The sequence below is a fragment of the Python bivittatus genome, unplaced genomic scaffold (genome assembly GCF_059951505.1).
Source record: "Python bivittatus isolate LINGU-HERP-01145 unplaced genomic scaffold, Pbiv_v1 ctg000840_np1212, whole genome shotgun sequence".
Classification (NCBI taxonomy): Eukaryota; Metazoa; Chordata; class Lepidosauria; order Squamata; family Pythonidae; genus Python; species Python bivittatus.
Window position 1 is genome coordinate 35342963 of NW_028277113.1, and position 18093 is coordinate 35361055.

Sequence of the window (18093 nt, forward strand, 5' to 3'; positions counted from 1 at the left end):
GGACTGAGAAAAGGTGACTGGTCCAAAGTTGCCAATAACCAACATGGATGAGTGGAGATAATTTCCCCTCTAGAAATAAATTCATACTATATTATGCCTGCCAATTAATAATGCATCTGCTCTTCTTGAGTGATGGTGGTGGCGGCAGTGATGAGGATGGTGATAAAATAATAATAATCTATTTATGCTGGGGGGAGGCACATGAAGATATACTCCTGCTTCCTGATGGTATGGTTGGGAGTGGGGGGGGGGGTTGGAACTGGAAAGGTGTGAATGGCATGGTAAATGCTGTTTCTGCTGAAAGGTTCTGTAGCTACAAGGCCCATCCATGAATTGATTTCATTTATTAGGAAAGGTCAGTAGTATGGCAGAACTGGAAAATCCATAGAGTGTCCTTCATTAATGGGATCCAGCTGGCTGTTGTCCTTGTTGGCCTTCCCTCAAGGGAAAGAGCTCCCTGGGATTGCCTTGTGAGGTGGAGGTGCAGATGAAATTAATCATAGTGCACTTGACCTCTTTGTGAAGGTTCCCCTGCACTGACTAGTGAATCACTTCACTATTGCTTGATTTGATTATGTGCCATCAAATCAATGTGACCACATAGATAGATCTTCCCAAGATGATTTGCTCCCAACAGTGTATCCATCACCACTGTAATCAAGTCTTCCACCTTGCTGCTGGTTGTTCTCTTTTATTCTATCTTTCCACCTTTCCCAGCATTATGGACTTCTCAAGGGAGCTGGGTCTTTGCATAATGTATGAACATTTGAGCCATTGTGCCTCAAGTGAGAACTTGGGATTGATTTGTTCTATGATACATTTGTTTGTTTTCTTGGCTGTCCATGATATTCACAGGAGTCTTCTTCAACATTAAAGTTCAAAAACATCAATACTGTTTCTGTTTTACTTCTTCAGAGTCCAACTTTTGCTTCCATAGAGTTCACAGGGAAAACCTTGATCTTTGTAGGTATAAGTATGTCACGACATCTGAATATCTTTTCCAAGGCTTTCATTGCTAACCTACCAAGTCTTAGTCTGCCGTGTATTTCTTGACTGTGGATTCCTTTACTGTTGATTGTCAATTCTAAAAAGAAGCAGCTGTCCACCAAACTTCACTGTCATTTCTAAGGACAGTTGCTGTACCTGTTATCATTTGTTTGATCATCTTTATATATGTAATTGTAATCTCATTTCTTCACTGTGGCTTTCTGTTCTGTGTATTTGTTTTGCATGAGGTGTGGAGAGCTATGGAGATGACCTTGGAGAAACTATGCAGAAAAGGTTACAAAAACAAAAGGTTACAAAAAACAAAAGCATTCATTAAGCCTGAGAAACAAAGAAAGCATTAGAAAGAAGTTCTTACTAGCTCCACCCTAATCAAGTGGGGTATAAGAGGGAGGGAAGGGAAAACGCAGGCGGGCTTTCAAGATTCTGTTACTATAGCCTATATCAATGAAGCATAGTTACAGTCAAAATGGTAGGGTCTATTTCCTAACCTGGCCTGCCTTGAAGGCCTTGAAGGGCTAACATGAAAACAGTGAGATGTTCTGGGATTCCCATTTTCTTAAGGACATTCACAACTTGACATGGTTGATACAATCAAAGACCTTTCTATCAATTAAGCATATATTGACACTTCTTGGTATTGTTTGGCATTCTCAATTGTCCATTGTACATCAGCCATAATATATCTTGTTCCTCAACCTTTTCTAAAGCCATTTTGAACATCTGGTATTTCCCATTCCAGGTAGGGCTCTGATTTGTATTAGATCATCCTGAGCATTATTTTGCTAGTGTGTGAAATTAAATATATTATGTGATAATTTGTATGTTCTGTTAAGTCTCCTTTCTTTGGTACTGGTATGTAGACTGACCTCTTCCAATTTGTTGGCCACTGTGTCATTTTCCAGATTTGCTGGCATAGTTCAGTTAGAACTTTCATGCTTCTTCTATTGCTTTCTGTAGAGATTCCACCAATGTAGCCTTTTGACTTGATAATGATCGTGCTGATCCAACCTCTTTTTCTTAGCTATATTAGATGATGGCCTTCCTACTGTACAGCATTGTTCCATTTTTCTTTAAATCAGTTATTATTTGTTCACTGGCATCCTTCATACCAATTTGATGCTGGAAACTTCTTTTGAGTTTAGAAATTTTTGGAAGGCTCTCCCTGTTTTTCCATATCTGCTTCTGTCTTCCTTGTCTCTTCTAGCAGCTTTCTGAAATTCTTAGTTTTCTCCTTGAGACGTCTATCTTTTTTGGCTTTGGACTCTTTTTTCATCTTGGTAATTTCTACCAACTGTTCTGACATCCAGTTTGCTTTCTTCTGTTTCTTGGTCTTTGGCAGTATTCACATTCATTCTTAAAACTTATTTGATTTCATTCCATAGTTACAGTGGTTCCCTCTCAATAAGGTTCAGGACTTCAGAGAGATTCCTGCTTGAATATGGTGGGTATATGCTTAAGATCATATCCTAGAAACTGGTTGGTTTGTTCTTCCACTTTAGCTTGACTTGGAATTTGTGCATGAGCAGTTTGTGATCTGTTCCACAGACAGCCCCTGGCCACATCTTTGCTTCTATAACTGAGTCTTCTACTTCCTTCTACCAATAATACAGTTAATTTGATTTCCATGAGCCCCATCTAATGATATCCATTTATATAGGCATTATTTTTAATATACAACCATTACGTATCTTATTCAGATGGATTCAATTATTGTAATATAACTTGTTCAGTATAGCTAAGAAACCCAGAACTGAGTTTGTTGGGAAGGGAAAAGAGTTGGAGAAGACTGGCTAAAGATAAAGTAAAATCTCCTTTGAGTTGAGCTCAACTCCTGGTAACACCAATGTAGTTTTCTTGGCAATAGTACACAAGTTCCTATTGCCTCTTTTTAGGATTTTTTTACCTCCCAGTCCTGGATTTTCCTAGTAGTCTCCGATCCAGTAATTAAACATTTCTAACTCTGCTGAAGATTGGTTTGGTGCTACTACCAAACCAAGTGGCAAGCTACTTCTGCAATTTAATTTTAATCATATCTGTAGGGAATATATGGGTGTATGGCAATACGGATCCTCTCCTTTCCCTTTTACAGTTGAGGAGAAGAGGAAATATGTAATTTGTTATGCAGCTGTTGTAGATCCTTGTACTATACAACTCTTGAAGGTACAAGAGTTCTCTTTCATCTGAGTTTGGCCACTCTGTTCCTCTTTTCCCCAGACATATATCCTTGGTTTAGGTCCTCTTCCTAGAACTTAATACTAATATGTGGATTAGCTTTCCATTATTGCTGTTCTAGAATAAATGGAAGGCAAGGCACATAAAAATAGTTTCAGGTCTAGAAATGTTGCATACTTGGCTTAGATTAGTATATAATTACTGTTATGCTTCTTTTAAAAGCAGAATAAGACTGTGGCCTCAAGGGAGTTTCCTTTGTAAGCTATATTTGCTACTATTCTAGAAAAGATATAATTATACATCTTCTCTTCCTCTTATTCATTTTTAATTTTTTGTAATAAAAATCTTAAATGTATATTGCACTTTTTCTCTAAGAAATTTAAGGTGAGATCTCTGGGTTATACCTCATTTTATCCTCAGAAGAACAATCATGGGGTTGATTGTGACTGACCAAAAATCCCCTAGTGAGCTCTCTAGTCAAGTGGGGACTTGAAGTAAGATCTCCATAGCCACAGATCTCCCTCCAGCCAAAATCCCCCATACATGTGGAAGGTGCCAGGTTGGGTAAGGTAGTGTAGATCTTTGTCATTCTACAATTTGTTTTCTGTGTTTTCTGGTTAAAAATATTCAGCTATCCTGCCATTATGTGTTGACAGGCCCCCAGGCAAATCGTTTTGGAAAATAGGGAAGGGAGGAGAAAATTCTTTTCTGGATTCCTTGTCATATTTCCATGTACTGGTGTCTCTCCTAAGACTTAACCATGTTACAGCTCAGTCAGTCCTTTGGCAAATGAGAGTTTTAATGTCCATTCTCTAACTGGCCAGTGTTCCCCTTTCTATATTTCCTTCCCTCCCCTCACTCCTGAAAGTTGTGTATTGTTTCCAGGGTCTGTGATCTTGGCAGGGCTTTTTGGAAATGTCCCTTCCCTCTTCTTTTTGCCTTTTCTCCCTGACTACTTTCAGTAGGATTGGTACAGTTTCAAACTAGCCTGTTTGCTTTTCTTAGATTAATTTATCTGGCGAAAGCCAGTTTACATTGTTTCCAAGGAAAAGTTCATTGTTAGGTCACAACAATTTCAGACAAGTTGGGTATATCAACAACCTAGAGAAGAAGATTGATCCCATGTTAAAATGTAACTTGGGGACAAAAGAAGTCATTTGTATACATTTGTAAGAGCAGGAATACAGTTCAGTATATTGGAGCTGTTTATTTCTAGGGCTGTGTAATCTGTCATAAGAACACCAAAATTATGGATCAAAATCAACAATATTCTGTGCTAAGAAAAGTTGAATTCTGCAACTTATAAGAAAATGCACAGTTTACATAATGTATAGATTAAATTATCACGTAGTTCATTCTGCTTTTGTCAGGACTATCTTGTACTCTGGACTACAACTTTCATCATTATGAGTCAGCAAGGCCAGTACCCATGCTGGCTGGGAATTATGCATAATATTTTGAGTTCATCTGATTGGGGAAGAGTATATTTTAGTTCAACCGCACTTTAAGTAATTGAGAATTCTAGGCTGTGATAATGAGGTGGGACTGTGCCTTGGTTTTAAGTCATCCATTAAGCATTATTGATAATGACATCACTTAGAAATGCATATTCCAGGGAAACAAGAAGAAGAAAGGGGTACTAAAAAGCTACAAAAGACCTAGAAGAAGAAAGGAGAAACCACACATGTATATAATGGAGCATAAAGAAAGCCCATTGCTCAGGCCTTGTGATGTACAGCATATTGGGCAATATGAAAGTATTTAGAGCAGAGATCCACCCATTTAGTCTTGCCTCAGTAAACAATTAAACTTGCCCTTGATTTTTTATTGCATGTCTGTTTGAAGTCAGAGACGGTCCTTTGAAAGAAAGGGATTTTTTTCTGCAGTGAAACTGTATTGTACTTCCAAAGTTTTCAAACTACTAGCATCAAAATAGGAAGTTCTCCATAATATGGATCCACAATTATTATTGTCTAGATATGTATTAAAAGCTGCTCCACCTGGCTTCATTGGGAGCAAATAGGTTAGAAATGTAAGAAAAAATAAGAGGGCATCATTGATCGTGCCTACAGTTGTGCTGCATTTTTAAGGTGTCCCAATTGCTTCCAAAGTCCTGTACAACCTTAATGATGATTTCCCTGCCTCTAGTTTCAAGTTTGGAAGGAAGATCCAGCTTGCCATATTTTCCATGGGAAATAGAGTGATAGAGTTGTAGTTCTCCCAGCTCAACAGGAGCAGTTCAGAAATCCTGAGCTTGATGATTTTAGAAGTTGAAAGGAATAGCAGCAATCATTATTAGACACCGTCATTAGTATGGTAAGCAGAGATACAGAACACCCATCTTTCTTGGATTAAGGAAGAAGTCTGTTCTGGCATTTCAGAGGCACTGGGGACTCAGCAGACTGCTGGTGAAATAAAGGCTTGAGCTAAGCTGCTGGTCCTGATAAATACCAGTTACAATCTATGCATCATCATACAGATTCTCTTTGTCTTTTATTTAGCTTTCTCACTTGATTGGGCCCCCTGTGCCATACAGTGCAATTACAGATAGGTCAGACCAATGTATTTGTCCTTCTCTCCTAGTGTTTTGTCTTTAGTCAGGCAGACTTTGGAAATACTACATAAACTGAATGGTACAAGAGAAAAGAGAGTTAGGATAAGTGTACTATATAGCCTTGTAGCATGGTGTAACCATGTTTGATAACAGTGAAAAATATTTGGCTCCAATTTAATACATACTCAGATTTGTTTCTGTTAGATATGCTCTAGTGAATATGCTATTGTGAAGAACAAAAACAAATCTGCATATTCTTTGGGTTGTCGATTTATTCCTTCTTTATACATGTAGTAAAAGGATCTTGCATCTACTGGATGGATGTAGGAGTTTAGACTATAGTTCTGTACCTAGTTACTGAGTAGTAATTCTCATTGAAAAGAATGGTACTTTTAAGTGTATCAGTATAGGATTGTGCTATTTGTCTCCTAAAATGTGGAATTATGTGGAACTATATGCAGGTGTCTCTTGTGAAAATAATGGTAACACTCATAGGTTAATTCTTCAAAGATTCAGTCTAATCGTATGATCAATATTAACATTTATAAACAACTGGAATGGGGGAGGTGCATTATAAATTATAAATATGATGATTTAATAATTTTTCAACATTCATAATGGCTTCTGAAAAGAATTGTTGTGATGATATCTTAGACAAATTTTTCAAAAATGTAGATTTAAAAAAAATAGTTACAACTATCTCTTTGACAGAGTCCTCGGTATTCAGTGAAGCACAGTCTTCCTCTGCTGTTAATTTAAGTGGAATTCAAGACTTGACTCGGAATAAGAACATAGTGAGACCACTCGCTTTGCCTGTGCAACTTGTAGGAAACACGTTTGCAGCAGGTAATATCTTTCACTTGAGTTCATTGGAATCTAATATTACTTTGACTCTACTATGTAAAAGTAATATGTAAAATCTCACAAGATGCAAGTAATTTGCTATAGAATTGCCTTTGTGGAATAAAGCAGATGATAAATACCTCATACTTCCAAATGTCTTCTAGCTGGTGCCCTTCAGATATGTTCAACTCTTGCCATCCTCAGCTAAATCAATCAGTGTAATGGCCTATAATATATCCGAAAGGCTCCAGGTTAGTGAAGACAACTTTAAAATGATGCTGTGGTCAAATCAGGTTTCTATGATGTTTATTACCAACACTAGAATTACCAGTTCTAGGTTGCAACAATCTAGTTAACCAGTAGATAGCAGCAAAGAATTAGAAATTTCTATATTTCCTTTGCTGCCATCTAGTGGTTGACAACTTTTTGTAGTTCAAATCTGGTAGCTCCAACTGATGCACCAATTCTACTGGAATGTTTTTCACTAACTTCATTTATTTATTACATTTATAATTTGTATTTCATCTAAGCAATTAAAGTGATTTAAATGGATTCCCCCTTCCTCCTTCTCTTCCCTTCCTCATTTTATCTTTGCTCTAAGAGATAAGTTGGTGAAGTTAAGAGGTTGTAACTAGCCAGGATCAACCTGTGAGTTTCGTTGCAGAACCTGAGTCATCCCACTTTTAGTTCTTAATCACTGACTATATCATTTTGACTCTCATCTTTAACAGATTAATATTCTGCACTAATTTATTTATTAAATAATAAACCCACTAAAACACAAGGTTGAAACATTGTGGGATCTGTAAAATGTTCAGTTTCTGCATTTGGACTCCAACTGGCAGTTAAAGTTGCCAGAACTCCATCATTCAAATCTCATTTAATAATTTTGTGTAAAGTAAGCCATCAGTTTGACAAAGATTATGCCCATAAATTTGTATTCTACTAGTTATTTTTAGTTCTTTAACTTTTTAGTCTTATTTAGTCTTATTCCTTTCTATGTACCACTTTATTTGCACCATACCATTATAGTTTTTATAGTTACAATATCAATATTTAATACAGTTTTACTTGTAAATTTTAGTGAGATAGTGATTGTATATTTCATGTTAACTATATTTAATTAATTTTAGTTTTTAATTAGTTTTAGTTATTTTTCCATAGTTTCATAGTTAATGTCCAACTTATAGATTTATATATTAACATCCAAATTCTCTTCTGTACTCATATTTGTCTTCATATGCTTAATCTTACAATCTTAACAGTGTCACAATTTTATAGTTTGTGCTGGTAATTTCTCACAGTGTGTCGACTACACTACTATCATAATGGGTTCTCTGTAATTTTATTATTGCATGTTATTTTATATTGGTCAGTTACCATAATAAGGATATTCTTATTCTATAAAGTGAAATCCAGGTTTCACATCTGGAATCACAAGAGGGGAGATTATAGATACCTCCACCAATGTCTGTTTCTGCCTGAATTCAACTAATATGAATGGGTAACACAATTCAGAATTAGTGAATTTTACCCCTTCCTGGAATCTACAGTGAATCTGTATATCCAAATTATGAGCATTTTGGCTATATACTTAAAATAATGCCTCAAACATTAAAGACTGAATCGTGTGCACTGTTACTTGGAAATTAATTCCATTGGGACTTCCTGGGGGGAGGGGGGTATGGTGAACTGAAGACGGCTCTGTGAAAGTAGAGCCAATGACCGTGGCAAAGACCAAGGAACCAGTGAGTAGACCACCTTCTTGGAATGTCTCCGGATAAGGAGAGAATGGGAGATCACCCACATGTGATCCGGATGGCTGCTCCTTGTGAGGAGACCGCAGGATTGCAGCTTTCCACAGGTTTGAGCACCAGGAGACGATGGGATTAGCCATCTTGCTTGCAACTGTGGTGGAGCCTTTTAAAGGACATTAAGTTCGCAAACCTCACTTTCTAATCACTTTCAGAAATTGCCTATTAATCATCTTAAAGCTGTTAGAGACCTTTGGAATGACAAGTTTGAAAAGTCTTCATCAGATGAGTTTATCTTCAACTCTAAACAAAATAAAAATTAATTATAAGTTTCTTCTTTAACTTTATTACAGTCAGTTAGATCAGTACATATTATAAGTTTAAGAACTTAAAGAATTTGAAATAAACAACAAAAAGCTAAAGAAGGTTTTGATCTAAGAAAGTTATAAATGGATTAAGGGTCCAGATAAATTGGAATATTGACTTTTACTATAAGATTTTGGAATTAACTATAAAAAATAAACAACTTCTCATGGGAAACAGACTTAATTTGGCTATCCTGACTATTGCAAGTTATAACAAAAGGTAAGTGATGATTTTAGAAACTGGACACTAAAGGGACTAAATATTTTAATCAGGAGAAAAAAAAATGCAAGCCTGTTCTTGATGTCAGTTAATGCTGGGACTTACAAAATGACACAAAACATTGTAACATCGGAAATATTAAAGGAGACCTTTGAAGAATGGATTGTGAAATTAGTAACTACAATATCAACACTGTCAGTAATGATGTATGGCTAGACTATGTCTAAAAGTGTTAATGAAGTAATGACAGATGTGGAACAAATTTTATCTGACAAGACAGAGAAAGTACAGAATGTCTTTCTGGAACAACACATGACAAGATTTGGAAAAGGATGCTTTACTGGATATACCAAGAAACTGGCTGAAGCTTTAAAAATTAAAAGGGAAATACAAATGATAAACCAAGAGAATGATCTGGAAAATATTTTCTTATTGGATCTACAAAAGAGGCTTGTCAAAGCCTTGAAGAAATCTGCGATGGGATTAAGAAGAATTGAAAAGAAATAAAATCATACAATAATATTTGATTGAATTAAAGATTAAGACTGTAAGAAGTAAAAGGAAGGAATATAAAGTTGGTTGATTTGATCAAGGTTAAAATAAGGGGGTTTTTTTGCAATGTTCTGGCAACACTTTATGGAAGTTGATGTTTTATGATTTGCTTATAGATAAGGGATGGGATATGGGATGAAGAGATAACTGTTTGTAACCTTAGAGGGGGTGAAGAGTCAGTAAATTTGTTTATACTTGTGATGAAGGTTGGAAGTCACTTCTTTATATATTTCTTTTTCTTTATTACATTCTTCTCTTTTTCTTCTTTTTCCTTTTTCCTGTACTTTTTATTAGTTCTTTCCATTCTCTTCTCTTTCTCTAAGTTTAGTTTGTATTCATTTTTCCTATTGTAATTAAGATTCTTAATAAAATTATATTTAAAAAAGGAAATTAATTCCATTGAACTATCCGGGACTGTCTTTTGAAAGTAGATGTGGATTGTATTGTATTATGGGGCACTAATTCAGGATATTTGATCAAATCAAGTTTGAAACAAAGTTTCAAGTTTAGAAATAGTATTAATTCCCAAAGGATCTAATTGAGGCCAATTAGGGGAACTAAGATGATTAAATGCCTTTTTATTTGTGCTGTCAGTAACTTAATTTTAGTTTGTTTTACCTTTCAAACTTAGTGGCTGATTAATTAGCATAACATAGATTTTGAGATACAAAAGAATGTGTTGGAAATTAAAATTTGGCAAGACAATTCCAGAACACATTGTTAAAAGGAGTGGCCATATTGAAAAAAATATTTAATTTTTTAAAATTAAATATTAATTAAATATTAATTAAAATTAAATATTAATTAAAATTTTAAAATATCACCAGAGACTGAATAACCAAAATAGTCTTCCAAAATAAGGACATGTATAGTAATTTTACAATCCCACAATTTAAAATGTATTCCCTTTTATTACAGTTAGCTTCCATGTGACTAGGATTCAAGCTGACATCTTTGTTTTACTTTTTATGAATTATAGCCAAATAATGTACCTACCTTCAGGTTCTTAACAAAGCGGACAAGGCGTTCTGCACATATACCAGTTTTCCAATTTTGTTTTTATTTTTCAAATTTTACAGATTGTAGCCACCAGAATAGCTCCAAAATAAGCTGTCCAATTGTTATTTTTAATATGACAGGAGTGGAAAATGAATGCCTTGGGGGTAATTATAACTGTCAGCTTTGGAGAGAGAAGCCTCTAGCATGCTATCCAAATCTCAAATATGGCTATGTATTGTACATAGCCTTTATTGTAGGGATGTCCAAGGTGTGGTCAAAAAAGTTGGGTGCCATCATAGCTGCCATCTTGCCTTTTTTGACTTCCCCTGTTGAATCACCTGCTTTGTTGTCTTCTGACAGTGCTCCTCTAGTTCACAATGCAATTGTTCATTTTACAACAATATTCTAAAAGTATTTGTGGGTTTTTTGCATTCAGCTCCCCTTTCTCTCCGAGCCACTGATGTTACCAGTGGAAACAACATTGCAGGAAGGACAAATGTCATGAGCTCTACAGTTTCACGACCTGTGCCTCACTCAATGTCTCCCGGCCCAAGTTGTGTAGCTGCAGAGCAAGGTAAAACTAACCTCTTGACTTTGTTATTGCCTACTTTAATATAATCTCATGACTTCAGCAGATATAAAGCATTCTGAAAATCAGAGTTGCCAATAAATAAGAATATTTTATTACATGGGGTGGATACTAAAGCATAGAGGAGGCAAATGTTTATGCTTTTTGTTATTTATGTCTGCTTGTGTGTGTGTATGTTAATTTACTTCTGCTTAGCTACCCTGTCCAGTTCTGGCCCTCCCAAGAAACGACACCGAGGATGGTCTCCTGGATCCCCGGTCCCTCCTCCTGGTGTAATTGTGCCTGTTCCTGCCATCCGGCCTCTTCCAAGAGCAGGCAAGATTCTGATATATGTGTGTGTTCAGCCATTGACTTGGTGTGGCTTCATTGGTAGTTTATTAATTATTTGTTAAATTTATATCCACCTTAATTAATTAATTTGGTGCATTTATAACCAACTTTCCTATAGTAGCTCAGGGTAGAGAGCAAGAACTTCCCCCTCCAAGATTAGGCTGTACCAGAGTCTCCCAATAACATCATGACCAACTTATGGTATGAATCTAAGTCTCCCAATCTTAGTCAGTACAAGTTGTATTTAATTTCATCTCAGTGTATTATCAATACATGCATATTGAATGAGATAAACTAACTTCATTCTAACATTGATCTGTATGTCATGACAGAAACCTTTACTCTTTCATGTCATAATTTAAACTGATAAATGCTTTTTAATGCTATCTATAACTGTCACATCAGCAGTCTCTTTCACACAAAGTTTTCTTCAGTACATCAGCATTACTCAATCTTGTGCACTCCAAATGTGTTGGACGTCATTTGCCTTCTTTCTCAGTCAGTACAATGAGTTATAGTTTAGCACATCTGGAAGAAAGATATGTAGAGGGAATAGGGAATGGCCTTGAAGGACAGGAGGAAGAGCTGCTACCAATGCAACGATCAGACAAATGGGGCTTGGACCCATTCCAAGAAACTACTTGGAGTAAACATCTCAGGAAGGCCCCTTCCTAGTTCACACAAAGATAAAGTGAGGGAGTAGGAAGTATATTCAGATTCACAAGATTCTGTTACAATAGCTGTTCCCATAAAAGTAGTCCTTACCTGTATGGCATTGGTTTCTTAGTCTGTTCTACCTTATAAGGATATTATTGGAAAAATCTGGTAGATATATTTACACAGAAGTAAGGCCATTTACTCAGAAATCCAATAGAATATCTCCATCTCCTCCTTTTCCTCTTCCTTCATTTTCTCTCTCTCTCTCTCTCTCTCTCTCTTTCCAACAGATACTCTCTTTGTTTAAGTTAGTGCTTTTATTATTATTTATTTACTAGATATATACCCTGTTTTCTCTCTGCCACTCACTGTGGCAGTTGAACCTACAAATGCTTAAACAGCAGCTAAAAATACAAATTATAGAACTTAAGCATAAACACAGTACAATTAAATCAAGACAAATGTAAAATATGCCCAATTAACACCAAATTCAGCTAACAGCAGCTTGGTAAAACAAATGAGTTCTGCCATTTTTCTGAGCATTGGGAGAGTGGGGCCATGCTGGAGAAGGCCCTCTCCTGTTTACCAAATAGACAAGCTTCTGGCAGAGGGAGAATCTTCAAAATAGCTTTTCCTGCTGGTCTGAGTTACTCAGCAGCTTTGTAGCAGATGAGTTGTCTTTCACACCACCTGGCCCAAACCTATTTAGAGCACACAAAGCCAAGTCCACTAGGTTGAATCGGTAGATAATTGGTAGCCAGGGTAGATTGTTCAATATAACCACACACCATACCTTACACTAGCTGGCACCCTAATCCCTGCATGTTTTATCACCTGTAATTTATGGACACTTTTCAAGGGCAACCCCATATAAAGTTTGTTGAAGTTGTCAAGACAGGATGTAATCAACATGTGGATAACTATCACTAAGTGCAACCAGCTTCGAAAGGGTTGCATTTGATAACTAGCCATAGTAGTGCAAACGTGCTCCGCATCACAGCCATCACTTGCAAATCTAGTCACAGCTGGGGGCTCAAAGAACATCCCCAAACTGTGAACCTTTTCTTTATGGGGGAAGTGCAGGATCATCCAAATACACTTTTACAACAATTCATGAGTCCAACTTTTTCCTCATCAGCAGTACCTCCATCGTGTCTGGATTTAATTTCATCTTGTTTTCCTTTATCCAGCCTATTCTCAGGTTTAGGCAACATTCAAGGGTACTGATTGCTTCCTTAGAAGAAGATGGTAAGGAGCAATAGAGCTGGGTGTCATCAGCGTACTGGTGGTACCCCATTCAAAAGCTCAAAATGACCTTCCCCAGATATTAAACCACACGGAGGACAAGATACTGTTCTGTGGGACAACATAGAACAGTAACCTAGTTGTTGAACATAGTTCCCCAGCACCATTTTACGGGTGCATCCTGACAGGGAGGACCACAGTAGAACAGTGCCAACAAGGCCTGACTTTGCCAGATGGCCTAGAAGGATATCATGGTCAGTGGTATAAGAACCACCAGGAAACCCCAGGGGAGCAGGGAGCACTTCCCCCACCTCACTCTGACCTGGATCACCCATCAAAGTGTTTGCCAGCTGAAATGGGATTACTTTGAAATAAAATGTTAATGGATAACAGTATCCTAAACTAGAGATAAAAAAACAAATTGCAGATATTTCTCCTGGTGGATTACAAACTGTGTATTAACGCAAAAAAGACCTCTGTAGCTTAAAAAAAAGATGCACTCTATTTTTCTCTGTGCTTAGTTATTGCAAATCATTAATTAAGCTTTGCAATAGCAACTGAGATAAGATTTATACCTAGTGCTTTCAGCTGTATCTTTATCTGTAAAACGCTCTATGGCTCCTTTATGTCTAAAGTTTTGATTTAATAGATTGTGACTAGGATAAGATAAATCAATATTCAATTCAGCTTTGAGAACAAGCCCATGTTTCACAATTAATTTGCATATGATAGTTTATAAGTTAGTATTAAATCCCATTCTTTGTACAGGTAACATTACAATGGAGTTTTTGTGAACAGCTCTGTAGTAATACTTGGTTTTGGAGGAAAGTGTGCATTCAACCTTTTCTCTCTACTTCCCCTCCATCGGCTACAAACTGTGTTAGATTTTTTAAGGTAACTTCTTTTGGAAGGGCAAGCTAGGGAAAGATAGGGCAACTTTATGGTTTAAAGGAATTCACTATAATCTCAAAAGGAAATGCAGATGTAGTCTGAATTTTATTGTGTTTAATGATTGGTAGAACGAGCATGGTTTTCTTTCCTGTTAAATTGTTCATAGGGCCAAATCACAGTATGAGCCTTTTTGTAATAGATTTGTCCCCTTTCTGTATTTTTATAGAGCCTCTTTTATCAGTCCCAGTTCCACAGTCGATGTTAACTGGAATTTTACAGCCTCAGCCCATCCCTGCAGGGGAGACTGTAATAGTTCCTGAAAATCTGCTGATTAATTCAGGAATCAGACCAGTGATTCTAATAGGTAAGCTCTCAAGTAATGAACAGCATAATCTGCAGCTGTTACTTTCCTGGTTTCTTTTGTTATTGTTGTTTATTTTTGGATTAAAATTTTGAAACCTAAATATTGCATCCATTCTTTGCATGCTTAAAAAATGATCTTGGTAGAAAATTTAAACTACAGTTTCTTGGAGAAAAAAAATCTCTTTAAGCTCCCAAAGGGATGAAAACTTTGTAACTGAAGATACCTTAGATAGGTGTTTCTCAACCTTGACCACTTGAAGATGGGTGGACTTCAACTCCCGGAATTCCCCAGCCCCCCATGCTGGCTGGGGAATTCTGGGAGTTGAAGTCCACACATCTTCAAGTGGCCAAGGTTGAGAAGCACTGCCTTAGACAACTGCAGGTGATAATTAGAATGCTCTTGTTCAAGCTTAACGTGAAAGAGTGTGCACATAAATCATAGAGACCTTTCCATTAAGAACTAAGGGAAATAGCTTTTCTCACAGCCCCTGAAATAATTGTGTCCTTGCAATTTGCAGAATCTTAGAGAACTTAAGCATTTCAAAGCAATTTTGGGCTGACCAGAATCTCCAAAATCTATATAGTCCAAAATAAATTATCTTATTTTTCATGCCTGATCCTGCAATATCTTCACATGAGAAATGTTAAACAGTAAGCAGTTAAACTGAAGAATTGTGCTCCTTAAAAAAATTGTATATGTATAAAATATTTCAACTGAATGATTATAGCAGATAGTTACTGAAAGTATGTAGAAATATGCATTTCAGCGCTTATTTAGAAGAACTGGATTTACAGTATTCCCTTGTTATTTATCAGGGGGTTATGTCAATAAAATATCCCACGCTCTGTTACAACCCTTGCACAGGAAGTAGGAACAACTGTAAAAATACTTCAATATCTTCATAAGCTTACTTGTGTGGGCATTTTTCCTCCTTAATATTTTAGATGCAGTTGTGGATTGTACTGTCCAAATTATTCAAGAGCTCCCATGTAAGATGATAAACCTGCGGTGTTTTGTGTAAAATCTTAAAGTGTTAAGTACTATCTGTACTTATATTGCACATATTCTGCACTACTTTTTAAGTGATGCTTGTGATTTGGGCTCTGCTTCCAGTTTTCTCCCCCTAAGAAATGGTAATCTCATTCAAATCAATTTCACACGCCTGATGAAATGACGCTGGGTGTTTCCCTTTTAAAGCTATGAAATGTCAGGAGCTGTTCCAGTTGTCTGTTGTGAAGTAGAACTTGGCTGACAACTCAGCTGCATTTCTGCAGGGAGAGGATGGGTGGGCAGAATGGCAGAATGATTCTGAGCTATCTTTTCATTAGGAATAAGAAAGCTTGTTTCTTTGCCAAGAGGGTTTCATTTTGTCACAACAGATGGTAGGCTAGACTCTTCCCTAGCAAACAGGAGCATTTACTTGCAAGTCACTTCTATAGCCTTGCAGACATAGGAAATTGGGACTAGAGGGGGTACAGCAAAAGAAGACTATTAATATAAATGCAGCTTGAGGCTTGCCAGCAGCTTGCTACTTCATTCTGCCATTCAGCTGAGTAATGTTATCATTGAACATAATACTGAAAAAGAGAAAAAATTAAAGGTACTCCTTAGCCCAAATTTATGCAGTAAAGGAGTAGAAGCATTAAGCTCTGCATAGGAAATCTAGGAAACAACTAAGTCTTGTAAGAACAGAAGTAGCTGCCTTATCTACAGCAGTGTTTCTCAACCTCAGCAACTTTAGATGTGTGGATGTTCTGGCTGGGGAATTCTGGGAGTTGAAGTCCACACATCTTAAAGTCGCTGAGGTTGAGTAACACTGATCTACAGGAATTATTGACAGCCCTGATTGACAACAGCTTTCTAGTATATGGATGTAGAACTCATGAAAAAAAAAGGGCTCTGTCACTGAGCTAGCAATTATTGTTCATCTTACAAAATAAACTCTAGGTAGATAGATAATGAACAAATTTATTATTTGAATAATACATTTTAAGGCTAGAATTTAATATTTGGATATAAAAGAACAAAGTATAGAGTGTTATTTCAATTTCTAAATTTTAGACATTGGCCCATGTCAAGTTACTGATATGTAAAGGCTCACTGTACCTAGAAAAAAGTACCACTTTTTTTTATTTATATACATGTGTCTGTATGTGTGTATAATCTGTAACTATGCCAGAAAAAACCTATAGGCAGTATGAAAATCTTGTGTTGTCCATTACTTTAAAAAGCTACATATTACATACAGATACAGGTAAGCATTGCATTTAAACAATTCCCCATATAACCTTTAGATTTGGGTTAATAGTAATAAGCTAAAATTGAGATTTAGGAGGGATTTTAGTACTACTGTTAGTAGAAAAAGATATATATATGTTGTAACCATTTCTACACTGTCCTTCATTTTTGTTAGACATTAAAATGCATAGATGTCTTTGTCACCTAGGTTTATACAGGTAGTCTTTGCTTAACTCCCACTTATTAAGAAACAGTTCAAAGTTATATGGCACTGAACAAGGAGACTTATGACCAGTCCTCGTAGTTGCGGCAGTCACAGAGTCGCCATGGTCAGGTGATCACGATTTGGGCACTTGGCAACCAGCTCAGAATTACGGCAATCGCAGTGTCCTGCAGCCACATGATCACCATTTGTGACCTTCCCTGCCAGCTTCCGCCAAGCAAAGTCAGTGGGGAAGCTGGCAGGAGGTCGCAAATGGCAATCACGTGACATCACACTGAATGACCGCCTGGATTCATTTAACAATGGCAACTGGAACTGCCACAATTGCCAACATAAGTCAGCATGATCACATGATGTCGCACTTTACAACCGCATCACTTAGCTATGGTGTTGCTGGTCCCAGTTACCATTGTTAAGCAAGGACTGCCTGTAATGGTCTTTACATCTGAGCTTAAAAAAAAATTTCATGCTTTTGTGGGAAAATATATTTTGATTCCTTGCTTAACAATAATTTTTATTTTACAAGATTTAAAAAATTGAAAAGCACTTCTTCAATAATTTGATTAGAGCTTGTCTTTTTGTTTTTTAAAGGTTATGGCACTTTACCTTATTTCTATGGGAATGTTGGAGACATTGTAGTAAGTCCCTTGCTAGTGAATTCCTACAAGATTCCTCAGCTGGAAAATAAAGATTTGGATCTTTTTGGTTTAACTGGGAATCAGCTACTAAGTGTGGAGAACATGATTATTTTAACAATACAGTATCTTGTCCGTCTAGGTAAGACATTAAAAAGTATATTGATTTTTTTTAGGTGTGTAAATACTATTTCCTACAAATCATTGTCATCTGCATATAATAAAGTTTTTATTTTTTTATTTTTTGTAATAAGAGATTACTACATCTTCTTGTGACTAAATATCACAAAATTCTGCGTTCAGAAGATATTTGTAATTCTGCCCTCCTTCTGGGAGTGTATCACCTTTTTCATTCTTTCAGTTTTATCCTGAAATTCAAATCTCTGATTTGCTTTGGAGCAACTTTAAATTACAACCATCTGCTTTCATTCTGAAAGATTTCTCTGCGTGAACT

At 36.4% G+C, this 18093-nt stretch overlaps 1 protein-coding gene across 16 annotated transcripts in view; it reads left to right on the top strand.

The window, feature by feature from the left end:
- Window positions 1–18093, top strand: part of GREB1L (GREB1 like retinoic acid receptor coactivator) — a 183866-nt gene that overhangs the window by 109968 nt on the left and 55805 nt on the right. For 14 of the 16 annotated variants that reach the window (XM_025165066.2, XM_025165070.2, XM_025165068.2 and 11 more), the window contains 5 exons: window positions 6446–6580; window positions 10904–11041; window positions 11252–11371; window positions 14406–14543; window positions 17596–17781. In XM_025165066.2, coding sequence (XP_025020834.1) covers window positions 6446–6580; window positions 10904–11041; window positions 11252–11371; window positions 14406–14543; window positions 17596–17781 — 717 coding nt within the window. The remainder of the gene's footprint in view (window positions 1–6445; window positions 6581–10903; window positions 11042–11251; window positions 11372–14405; window positions 14544–17595; window positions 17782–18093) is intronic. The other 2 variants (XM_025165072.2, XM_088130740.1) reach the window with 1 other exon arrangement.